Source organism: Haemorhous mexicanus, chromosome 8 (assembly GCF_027477595.1).
Source record: "Haemorhous mexicanus isolate bHaeMex1 chromosome 8, bHaeMex1.pri, whole genome shotgun sequence".
NCBI classification, from domain to species: domain Eukaryota; kingdom Metazoa; phylum Chordata; class Aves; order Passeriformes; family Fringillidae; genus Haemorhous; species Haemorhous mexicanus.
Genome location: NC_082348.1, coordinates 5922146 through 5935321, shown reverse-complemented (window position 1 = coordinate 5935321; position 13176 = coordinate 5922146). Strand labels below are relative to the sequence as shown.

Sequence of the window (13176 nt, the reverse complement as noted above, 5' to 3'; positions counted from 1 at the left end):
TATCTGTACCAGTGGTAAAGGAATCATGATAGAGAAATTTCTGTGTCCAAATGCTATACATGAATAGACATGATCTTATTGTGATCAGTTTTTGGATTGTGTAATTTTTTAGAAACAAGTGCTTGCAAACAAATGCTTTATTCATAGAAGAATCATTAAAAAGAAAATATAATAGGATCTGTCATTTTCCTCTTGAAATAATTGTGAGTTTTCACATTGTTTCAGCAGTAATGCAATCTGCTTTATTACCCCCCCAGTTATAACAACTCAGTGAAAATTTAGGATGAATAGCAGCAGCCAAATAAGAAATGTTTCTTTTTTTTTCTGCCCATAAGAAAGGAAGAGAAGATCATTGCATGAAAATCACAAAGTCCTGTAAGATAACTCCCTTTGCATCTTCTCTGATCTTCTGCCTTGTTTTTAAGAGACTAGAAGGAAAAAACAGATAGTCCCTTTAGATCTGTTAGCTTCAAAAGAGAAGTGAAAAGGAATGTACTGGCAGTGAGAATGGTCTGAACAGGTAACCTGAAGGAAGATGGGTGTAATTATTTTTATTATTTTTAAGAGGCAAAGCTATTGGATCTGCTTCATTCACACACAAAGTTCATTTAGCGTGAGCCAGGAAATACTTATTTAAATCAGGGTCTTTAGTATGCCCAGTTTAGAAATACAGCCTTCTTGGACTGTTTGTCTCTCCTGGGGGATTTAGGTGTCTTTTTTGGTTTTGTTTTTCTTCTTTTTTTTTTTTTTTTTTTTTCCTGATAAAGAATGGATTCCCTGACATAGGGTTTCCAAAAAACGCTTTTCCCCTGCACAGTAGGAATGTTGGGGAAAAAGTAGGAAAAGCCATTCTGGAGGGATAATTTACATATTATGTATATATGTATGGAACTCCCACACATCAGAGTGTGACTTTGCTCTTCCTGGGATTCCAGTCTGCGTATTTAGTTTTCCCAGTGGGTAAATCTCCTGAAAACTCTCAAACATTTCATTTTTCAAGGCTGTGGGAGGGAAATTTTTCACATTCTCTTTCACATTTTCAATGCCTCTGTTACCTTTAATCTAAATACGGTGTCTTTACTGTACTTACACTGTGCTGACCCTTGAATCTCAAGTCCAGTATCTTTATTTTTCTCTCATGAGGTGGACAATATTGTATGATGGCTGAAAGATACTTAATTTAGATAACATGAATTATTTGAGTATGCGTTTTTATTAGTTTCAGTCAAAGTAATTTCAGTTGCATTATCAGTTTTAGACTGGAGATGAGTAGCCAGACTTCAGACCTCAAAGCATTTAGTATTCTTATCTGTTTTTTATGGTAGAAAAGTGATAGTTAGAGTGGAAAGTTTTATGCAGGACCATATAGACAAAATCCACTGGTATTTTAGAAAACTTTGGGAGCAGTTTCCATGAGGTGAATGTAGATTAGGATGAGTTGAAAAGCTGTTGAAGGGCCTGTGTATGTCCCAGTAGCTTTAGCTGCTGGTCCTGAGGAAGGGGGCAAGAGCAGTGTGAGTTTGGAATACCAAAATGAGAAGAGCCAGAGCTGGGGAATGGGGAGCTGGGGAGGAAAGGTGGAGTCAAGTCTTGAGGTGTTACCTTGGACTATCATATTTTAAATCTAATGTTGGAGCAGTTGTGAATATGTGGGTGTGTTTGTGTTGTTCTGGATTTAGTATCTGTGATTCACTGCAAAGGAAGTCAGTGCTTGCTTAATCAGCTGAGTAATTTTCCAGCTTGAGTTACTAGAAATACTGTAATGTTGTGTTTGTTTTCCATTTTCTCTCTCTCTCGTGTTATTTGGCATATTTGATTCTCTGTATTTACTGTCATCTCAATGCATGTATTTATAGCAGGATGGCTTAGTCTTATTTTCAAGTTGTGCAATAAATAATTCATCTTAAATATAACTTGATGATAGGCACTACAAAGAAATTGAACTCGAGTAATTTTGGTAATTGTGGGCCACAGAAAGAGGAAAAAAATTAACATGTTTTTGTATTTTATGTTCTCTGAAAGGAGTGTAATTTTTATCATTAATCATCTAATGCACTTCCATTGATTTTAATAGAAAATGAAAGTAAAAGCAATTCAAAACCTTTAATAATGTTTGGGAGAAAAGGGAAAAATTGTGAAAGATTCTTTAGACTGATTGCATAATGTAGAAGCACTCAAATTGCAGCTATTCTCTGGACAAAGTAAATTTGAAACATTAAAAACTCATATTATTTTGCCTTCCTGGCCAGGCAGAGTCTGAACCACTTAGAATATGAAAACACTTATGTAAAAACAGTGCTCAACATTAATATATCAATCCTGTGTTCTGCATTCAGTGTGTGGGTGGGAGGAGGAATGGGCTTTACAGCAATGTACTTCTCTCCTGCCCCTCCTCAAACAGTGGGCAGTTGTGGTTCACAGATGAGGAAAAATAAAACCTCAAGTCCCACAGTTGGGCAAAATTGACATGTGCAGCTCAGCTCTTACAGCAGTTCAGATCCTGTATTCCAAACCAAATAATTGATCACCCCATCCTTGAATATCAAATTAAAATTGCACTCTAAGGGGATGTGTAAGATGGAAGAGAGGTGAGTCCAGTTGAAGGAATTAAATGGTGCTGGAGGTGCCCTCCCACCACGCTGGCCCTCAGCTGCAGCTGGAACTCCTTCTGAGGCTTCTGTGCCTACATTAATCCCGTGCACATCTTACTGTGGAAAGGCTGCAGAGACAAACCAGCCTAAAGAGCAGCCACCACATGGGCCTTTAGCTTGAGAAGGATGTTCACAGTTTTGCATGCTGTTTTTCCCTCCTTTCTAATTCTATCCCAAACTTTTCCCCTTTCCCATTCCAATCTCTTCTCCCTGCTGATGCTCTGCACCTGACTTTTCTGCCCATTTCTTCCCTGACCCCTTTTCATGCAAATCATTTCAGTTGCTTTCCTTTATCTTTCAGCTGGTATTTACCATCTTTATTGCATCCCAAGCTCATCTTGGGCTCCCCTTGTTTGTTTATAGAGCCTGTTGGTTGGGATCTGTGTTTGTTCAGTGCTCTGTTTGCGTGGTGGCATTTGTCAGCCCTTTAGCACTTCTGTCAATATCATTAATAATTACAAGATGGGAAACTGGTGACCTCAGAGACAGTTTTCCTGCTGAATAACTAGGTGTCCCAGCTCTTCCTCAGTTATTTGTATGAGATTTGTGTCTGTGATGTCCTTGCTGGCATCATCTGTTCTTTTCCTCAGACTTAATTTTAATGGTTATCTTATGGTGTGTTCTGTAAGTCCAGACTTTGGACACACTTCATGGCAGGGAGTGCTGCCCTGCAAGGGGGCTGCCACAGGGATGGAGTTAAGTGTATATTTATGTCTTTATAGAATCAGGACTTGAAACTTCAACCTGAGTCTCAGCTGAGCCTTATTTTATGTCTTCTATTCTGTCTGCTTCTGGCCTGCTATAATTAGGGGTTGCATTAACATACCAATAATAGTGTAAATGTTCCACCTGGGATTCTCAAGAAACTTGTTGTAAGTATGAAGGAGCATCAATATAGAAAATAAATGAGGTCATCATGAGTTATGATACTATACTTAGAGTAAGGAAGTCTAGACCCTTATGGTATTTTATTCTTTAATTTTCTAATATGTTATCTCTTAACTTCTTTTTCACTTACTAGTAGTGATATGTGTAAGCAATGATGTGTTATCTCATTACACTGAGGGTTACCAAGAATAATTATGCAACAGAAGTGAGGCTTTTTCTGAACAAGAGGGTAACCAACTATATTAAAATAATTGCTTTGACTTTACATGCTGGCTTTGATTTTTCAACAATTCTTAGAAGTTGAAGACAGGGAAGATTATGACCTTATTTTGCCTACACCTCTTGGCATTAAAGCTCTTGTCTAGCCTCATAGCTCATCCTGTTGTTCCTGTACTAATTCCAGTAATTTCATTTGCACTACTGCATAGCTTTAGTTTTAGTGTTTGGCCTGAGTGTACCTTCCTGGAGTTATCAGTCATGGTTTTCAGATGTTCTAATGACATTTAATTCCAGAGTTTTGAAAACACTAATTTACTTTTCCCAAATTGAAAGTGCCATGGTACAATATAATTTTACTGGTTCATAGTTGATACTCTCAGTATTTAGCTTTTTACCCTTTGGAATCTGTTGGAATGCATTTTTAAAGGAGAATTGATTGTAACTTTGGTAAATGAATATGATTACAGAGGCTGTCTGTAATTGGATTTTTACTTAAGAGGAATTAAATTTATGTTATGTTTCCTTATTGGAGGCAGTGCTGTGCCTGTGCTATTTCATTCTCAATACATTTCCTTTAGTTAAGATCATCTCCAATGCTCTTAAGTCAGGCACGAGCACCTGAGTCCCCTCAGTTTGATGCTGACACCCTGCTTTGGTGATGATGTAACATCATCCAAGGATGCCTTCAGTGCCTCTGCAATCTGACAGTGTGCAAACATTTGATTTCACCATCTAAAAGTTTATAGGAGAAGTGTCTGTTATTTACTTTCAATTTAGGAGAAATGTAGTTACAGAATGTAGCTCCCATATGCTTGTGTGTGCCATATGCTGAGATGCTGGCACACAGACACACTCTTGTGGGTGGGAATGCAAAGCCAGAAGACAGAGACTGTCACACTGAATATCCCCTTAGCAGTCCTTGCTCAATCTCCTGGCAGGGCCTTGTAGCAGCAGAAAGGGAAATTTGCTCCCCAAGCTCTACATTTAACACTTGACTTAAGCCTTGAAGCAAAGCAGTTGCATCTGCAGCTATTTTCATTGCTCATATTAATTGCTATGTTGTGTTGGCACCTTCACAGGTGCATCCATGCAATCTGTTAAACAATTCCAGCCCTTCCTGAAAAAAAGTTATTTTCTTCCTCTTAAACCTGGCTACCTTTCATTTTAATTCATGATCTCATGGTTATCATTACAAGAGAAAGTGTTTTGGTTTTTATTTTTTTGTGACAGCCGTTCTTTTTATATCAGTGGAATTGCATTAAAATACCATAAATGCCATGCTATAGTTTGGCCCCAAGTGTTTAATTCCAGTTTGGTGGGGTTAACTGGTGGTAATAAAAAAGAATAGTAGGAGTTCAAGAGGAAATCCTGCATTTCCTCTCTCGGTAGGAATGAATATTTTAATTTGAAAGCCTTTATTTGGAAGTGTCCGATTATTAGCAGTTTTAGTCATATGTTTGTGTCCATTTTAAATGCTTTAGAGATGGTAGAAATCACACATTATGCCTAGGAGGGATTTGTTACTCTGATTTTTTTTCTCAGTGCATAGGGCTGCAAATGGACTGCATTTGCTCTCTGGGGGTATCCCGCTTGAAAAAACAAAAGAAATGTTGACATAACAGAAATAGCTTTGCAGTATGAGTTTATTTAAAACCATTGTGACAGAACTGAGGATTAAGGGGAAATATTTTTTATGCAGCATAAACCACATATGAGCCAAACCGATCAGTAGTTTGAAACCACAGAGGATAAATAATTTTACTTTCCTGAAGGTTCACTGAAAACAAATTTCTCTCATTCTCTTTCCAGAAGTGCCTGTATATGAAAATATTTTTCTCTCAGAAGTTAAAGCTAAGTAAACTGGGAAGTTAGCAGGGAGCAGAAATTGAGTGGATTGGTTCCTGATGGAACCACTGGAGTTGGGTCCATCATCTCTGCTCCTTTCTGCCTGCCCCTTCCCAATCTGTTAAAATGCCCTAATGGGCTTTTGTTTTATCATTTTGTTTATTTTAGAAGTTCATGCAGCTCACCTCAAGCCAGGTTTTAAGCATGTAGCAAAAGTCACAGGAGATCCTCCTTCTCCCCTCCTTTAGGTGTTACGTCTCTTATCAGAGTATACATTAAATATTCTTTTCAGCCCTTTCTTGTCTCCATGCTTACACACAGCTAATCCACTATATTATTTGTTATTTTAATTCAACTTTCTTCTCTCATGTTTCCATTGTCAGTAATTTCTTTAAGCTCCATAATCTCTGTGAAATATTTGCCCTGATTTCATATGGCCTTTTATATATACATATATATATATATATATATGTATGTATATGTATAGATCTATTTCGGCATCCAAATAGGCCCAGTGAACTTGGTGAATTCTTTGAATGCCTAAAATTGTGGCTGTTTGTGCAGAAGTTGGGGTGGTTAGACAATAACTGATCACAGCAGTGGGGTGTCTGGTTTAACATTGATACCTAGAACTCCCATCCCTTGTCCTGACATCATTAATAGCGACATCATTAATGAGCTGTGCTTTTCTGGCAGCTCCCAGTGAGCATTGCAGTGGGGTGGTTTGCTCTGGAATCACAATTCCTGCTGCGTGGGGCTGGCAGTGGAGGACAGTGTTCACATCCCTGCCAGCTGCCATCGTGATGCTCAGGACATGCTCTGCATCTCCTTGGCCACACCTCACGTGGTCACAGCTGTGTGGCCAAACCTGGGGTGTCCTTGCTGAAGGTAATGAGGCTACACAGACCTTGGGCACCAGAGTCTCTCACTTGTTTAACCTTCCTGAAGATGGCAATTACGCCATGTCCCCACATGGAGCAGTGACCTCTGTCCTGTAATGAGGAGGGGAGGGCTCCCAGCTGGAGCTGGGGGCTGGAAAGGGTCACAGCATTGGAAGTGAAAGGCAAGGATCAGCATTTTAGAGGTGGTTATTAATATGCTGATTTGCTGTCACTTGAGTCTAAAGAGATGTTTAACAATTGCTTGCCTTTTGCATGCTCTTCAAAATGCTGATTTTTTGCATAGAATCTAGTTACATTTTAATAAGATGGTTTTTTTATTTCCAGGTGATTGCTAACCCATTCCTTTCTCCCATACAGTGCTATAGTTAAAACCAAAAAATCATGTGTATTCATTGCAGAGTTACACCCCAGTAAATCCTTTAACTGTAAGAAAACAGAGTTGTTTTTACCTTTCTTTTCATGCACTCTTACTCACATTAAATGCCGGCAACAAGGAAAATATATGCAGCCTCAAAAACCTGAATTATTTAGCAATTGTCATAAAATAATATCACAGGTTGTTAAAGTTAAGTAATAAAATCTGTATTAAATAACTTCATCCTTAGTAGGTTTATGATACAATGTGTGGACTTGCCTAGAATCAGAGAGCCCAACATGACTAAAGTCTCATGGCCAAATTCAGTTCATTACTCTGTCCCTGAGTTTATTACCTTAATCAAGTCATGACCTACCTTTGCTTTGTTTAACCTACACTAGAGGATATAAAAAGCCTATAATCTTGGAAGTTTTATGAGAATTAATTATTACTGATGAAATGAAAGACTCCATGATGTGCAGGCTATTTTTATTTATTATAATTACTTACTATTAATTCACTGAATTTAGCAAGTTTTATCCTAGGTTTCCTGTGACTCAGATTCATACATTAAACACTTTTGTTCTCTGTCATGGCTATGCAGTACCAATAACCACCGTGAAAAATTAATTATTAGTTCTAAAAAAGGACAACAGACAAAGTGGGAGAGTATGAGAGGTATCACAATATTTAGGGAGCTCAATGTGGAGGGACCAGATCTGGTACTTACACCTTGCTGAATGAAGCATTTAGCTGTAGCATCTCCTCAGTCATTCCTTTCATCTGAAATATGAAAAAAAATGATGGTTTTGGAAAAAGAAACTTTCTGCTATGGTTTTTAGGGGCTTTTTTTTATTTTACCACTTTAAAGCAGTTTCAATTCCGTGACTAGTGGGCGCAGGGCAGTTTGTGAATCCTGGCCTCTACCAAATACGTTTTCTGGAACATGGCCACAGTGTTACCTATTTTCTTGGTTGGTTGTACAATGTATCATTGGTTAAAGTGTCCCTGCAACCTTTAAAATGACTGCCTCCTTGAGAATATTGACTTTGTACCATCATTTAGATAACACACTGGTCAAATAAGAAAGTGTCTTTATGGTTTTGTGAAGCTTCACTCACTGAGTGACGCGTGAACAATGCCCTAAAACCAAATCAGCTTTATCCTGTTAATCCAGGGGAGAGAATCTCGCACAGAACACCAGGACTGACTGCCCAGAGTGTAATGCAATGTATATATATGAGAACATAAGGCTTTCTGTGCCCTTGCTTGCAGCTGTGACGTGCCTGTCGGAGCAAGGGGGCTCTGCCGCCGTCGGGGACTGCGTGCGGTGGGCAGGAGCGATGCCAGCCCTGGTCCAGGAGTGCCTCATTCCCTGCAAGGATGACTGCACTTTCACCCCCTGGTCTAAATTCACAGCCTGCTCCTCTGACTGTGACACAGCCAGGAGTAGGAGGCGCTCGCTCACAGGTATAATCTTTTACAATATTTGTCTGATTGGGAATAATGCCCTTGCAGTGTTGGAGTGGTGGGAAAATCCAGACAGAACATCCTTAATTGCTTTTTCAGCTGGAACTGATCATTGCCAGCCTTATACACATTCCAGTACAAGAGCAGTGCAGAACAGGTGGGAGGGTTTTAGATGTAAACCAGATGAAAATGTGACCAGACTTTGTGCAAGTTTATCTGACCTGTTAATCTGGGGAGCATGCAGAAAGTACATATACAGGAGTACAAATCAGTGTGATTTTCTGGAGGAAGTTTAAAACTGGGAGTTTTGTGCTCAGCAGTATACCCCAGTTCAACAGGGCAAATTAATACCATGAATAAAGGAAACCCAGTGCCATTAGAGCAGCTTTGTTTGATCTTTTACATGTGTTCATTAAACTCACCAGTTCAAACCAATTGATGGATGAGTCTTCCATACTTGCTGTTGAGGTTTGTTATTATGTTATTTGAATGCTTTAAAACTCCTTAACATGAATAGTTTGGAACTGCATGTTTTGCTGGGAGTTGTCTTCCCCCACATGCATAGTTAAGTAAAAAAGAATTATACTGTGCTTACATGGTTTACAAGAAATTTGCTCTTATTGTTCTTCTCAACACTCACATCTTTTCATGTTTCTGTGTTGTGTTTGAGAGCTAATATGTACCTGGCTTGATTTTGCTCCTTTAATAGGGGTGAAACTTCAAAGATTTTGACTGTGGAGTAGAGTGCTAAAATTGCTGTAAGAATATCTGCTGAGATAAAAGCTGGGACCTGAAGGGCAGCAAAATGTGGTGGCCACCACTGCTCCTTCCTCCTAGACTCACTTGTCCTTGGCTGCATGGCTGTCGTCTTACCCCATTTGTTACTGCTGGAATGTTCTGTGTGTTTTACTAACTAACAATTACAGCACACATTTGGTTTCAAGCTGCCATTCGTCAGTGTGGCTCATTAAAGGATAAAGATTTCTTTTTCACATAAAACCCCAGTATTCTACAATGCTCATAGTTTCTGGCAAAGAGCATATTCTAAAGTGTTCTCTATACCAGTGCCTGCATGTTTATAGTAGGAAAAATGCTTGATCCCCAGCAAAATAATAGGTGCTTGATCTTACAAAAAATATGTAAAAAATAATGAGTAATTACTTACAGGTAGTTCTAAATCTGATTTTTCTTTGTGAGCGTTGTGCAAGTTACAAAACAGTATAGCCCTACCCATCCCCTTTCTCACTCTGTTCTACATCAGATGGAGATCTGTTCAAGTTAGTGGACCAAAAATGGTTTGAGATGCCCAGGTTCTGTTGGTTTGTCTCCTCACCTACACTGCATTTGTGACCAAGCACCACCAATCTCCCCATCCGACTTTGCTGGGTTCCGTTTTTCCTGCCAGGATGGAGCTTGTGGTCTCAGCCCATGGCCAGTGAAGGTGTCCTGGAAAGCAAGTGGTGAACATGCAGTGAATGTCCCAGGTGGGGACATGACAATACCCCAGAGAGCAGCGAGGGACACCCAAATCAGACACTGGCTTTGGTTTGGCCACCTCTCAAAAGGGGAACTCAGTGAGACAGGCACCAACTTGTATTTGCATAAATGCTTCTTGAAAAATAGAGGCAGACAAAAGTCTTGAAAAAAATCTCATCTGCAGGAAATCAAAGATTAAGGAAAACGCTATTTTCAAAAGTATTTTGTGATGTTAAGAGACCTTTATCCATTTGCATTTCACCTCTCTGTAAGTGTGCATGAATTGTACCTCTTGTTCATCAACTGCGTGTGTCTATTCTCAAGTGAATGCTTTGCTTCATTATGAGAGTTCATTGATAATGTCATTTAGTGGAAATCTAATTGTTTGCTAAGTATTTGCTTGCCCTCCACTCAATTTTTAATAGTATAATTCATTTTACTTTGTAATTTATCATTGACTCTGCATATAAAATTAGTCATTACTTAAGTGAAAGACTTATTGCAGAACATATCAAAATTCAAAGTCATTATAATGGAAACACCATTTTTAGGTGAGTCTTCAGTTAATTAATACAGTCAGTTAATTCTCTGCTTTATGGATATAAAGCACTTTCTGTATTTTTAATGTTTCCTATAATTTTTATGTACAGTATGTACTACCTGATAATATTTAATATATATAATGTTTGTTAGTATTCAGAAATGTAATTTAAAAAGAAAATTCTGTTTAATTCATGGGTTTATGTCCTCAAAAAATTTTGGAGATGGTATTTTTAGCAGTGATCTTTAAAGCAGTCTGTAAAGATTATAAAAATACCACTACCACTAATTCTAAAAATATTCCTATGGGAAGAGTATGGGATCAATGTCACTTTTCCCCTTAAAATAGGGCTTTCATAGCAGCTTCATTTAGGGGGAAGATTCCAACAAAACAGATGGCAGGGCAAGTTGTTAAAAAAGCCAGTCACATAAGTAGGAGATTATTAATATCCTTACCTCAGTGTGTTGTGTGTTGTGTCATGATGGCAAAACATGGGCAAATCCCAAATTCCCATGTTTACTAACACAATGCAGAGCACACAACTGAGCATACAGAGTTTGTGGCTCCTCATGGCTTCTCAAACAGAAAAAGGCTGGAAATGCCATTAGAGAGTTCCCAATCTAGTTAAAGTCTCTCAAAAGACTTTCCTTGAAGTATGGGGAGTTGTACCTGCGTTTTCTCATAAATATGTACTTAAAAATGTAAACATAGATTTATCTACCAAACTATAAACATGCTGATTTTTTTTTTTCATCATTTTGTGCTGGCAAATTCTGCATTCCCCAGAACTCTGAAAATACCATTTTGAAAGAGCTGGGACTTGAAGGATAGTGATATTAAGGGTCTACAGTCAGGGGCCTTTCCTTGGCAGGTACATATTTGTATGGAAACAGGCATTGATGAGACCCAGCTTGTCTGTGGTGAAATGGCTCTTGGTTCCAGGCTGGAAAGGGGGTTGTTGAGTTATATAACTTATCTTTTGGTTTTAGTATCTTATTTGTGTGCAATGAAGAGAAAATATTTCTTCTGGGATCAAAGCTTTAAAAACCTTTTGCAAAAGTGTTTTTAGTGCATCCAAGATTCCCAAGAAATATTTTGAGGATGGCAACAGATACAGTTTGTTGCTGAAGATGAATTCTCCCTTCTGTGCAGATGCCAAATGCAAAGACATTCCTGAGCTCAGCCAGCATCAAGATTGTTCCACGGCACGCTGGCTGACCTGTGCCAAGAAAAGCATTGATTTTTATCTTTAGAGGCTGTGTACAGACATTTGTTCCCTTGAGCAGTTGTAGGGATGCAGGGAGCTTGAACTCTCTGTTTTGCATTATTTCTTCTTGTACTGGGGACCCCTTCTCATGCCTTGAAGTCCTGCAGGACGAGGGCATGGAGAGTGCAGTTGCAGAGAGATGTACTGTGGGTTTATTTGGATGCTGCTGCTGCTTCCTAAAACTACTGAAAGAGCTTTCTTTTAAAACCTGTTGAAGGAACAGAGCAAAGGAAAACATAAAAGCAAACACAACCATTGAAATGCTTTCCAGCACTAATAGTTTACTGAGGATTATCTTTTTCTGTTTTCTTCAAAGCATGGTTTGTGTGCACAGCTCATCTTTAACTAATTTGTAAAGAAATCTCAAAGAAGTTGTAGCTAATTTAGGGTCCTCCGGAAGTTGTCCTGGCAACCATTGATTGCGAACAAATAGAGACAAAACAATCAATTTATTTCCATCAGATAATTAGGGGAAAATGATATTATATGAAATTACAAAGCGGTTTCTGGGCACAGACCATTTCTAGAGTAAGACTTTGTATTTTACTCCTCGATCTACCCATCAGAACAGTATTTCGAAGTTCTCTGGTTGCCCCTGGAGATAAGTACGTTGTCCTTGCATGCCAGAGCACTGGCAGCAGCTAATAGATGCTTCAGAAACATCCCTGAATATTAACATTCAGATTGTCTTGGTTCTAATGTGTTGAATTCATGCAAGTATAAATAATATGACGTGTTGTTATCAAGAGGAGCAGATGTTGAGCTAACGCGCTGATTTCTGTGGTTGGAACAGGGCGAAGCAGAAAGCGAGACAAATGCCAGAACACTGAAGTTTATCCTCAAGTCGAGACAGAGCCGTGCCCCTGCGAGGCGTTCACCTCCCAGCCCCATGGAAATTGGTCTGACTGCATTATCACAGGGGGTCCAGCCGAGCTGCAGCTGGAAATGCCGGCCCAGGGAGCGGCCTGGGAATGTGGCCAGGGCGTGCGGCTGCGAGCCATCACCTGCTACGACAGGAGCGGCAGACTGGTGGAGCCATCTCGCTGTAGCACTACGGGTAAGGAGGGGCAGAACAGCCCCCAACACGTGGAGTAGCACTCCGTGGCTCACTGGGGAGCTTATCCGAGGTGTGTGCTTGCTGGAATAGCTCTCACAAGTTTGCCCTGGGTGCGGAACACAGTGCTTCGAATATCTTCTTATTGCTCTTTAATACTGGTGTAAGGGTCTGCTGGCATTTCTGCTGTGGAAATGAAGCACAAGAAGGCTAAAGTTGGCTACAGTGCCAGAATACCAGAGACATTTTATTTCCCTAAAAATCCCACAAAAGTGTACGCTTTGGAGGAAGTGTATTTATTTCAGTCAGCATTTTGTTTGAAGATATCTCCTACTTCTGCTTTTACTTGTTTAGAAATTTTTATTCCCTTTCACTAAGTTTGGAGGTTTGCATGGTTGTTTTCAATGAAGGAATTTGCAATTTTCTAGAGACAATTATATTTAATTACAAAATGCCTGTGATGTCACCTGCTGTCCCTCATGCCAGGCACAGGTAGCTTCAGCAGCCA

At 39.3% G+C, this 13176-nt stretch overlaps 1 protein-coding gene across 1 annotated transcript in view; it reads left to right on the top strand.

Moving 5' to 3' along the window:
* Window positions 1-13176, top strand: part of THSD7B (thrombospondin type 1 domain containing 7B) — a 243921-nt gene that overhangs the window by 139920 nt on the left and 90825 nt on the right. The window contains exons 13-14 of the mRNA XM_059852540.1: window positions 8136-8330; window positions 12408-12671. Coding sequence (XP_059708523.1) covers window positions 8136-8330; window positions 12408-12671 — 459 coding nt within the window. The remainder of the gene's footprint in view (window positions 1-8135; window positions 8331-12407; window positions 12672-13176) is intronic.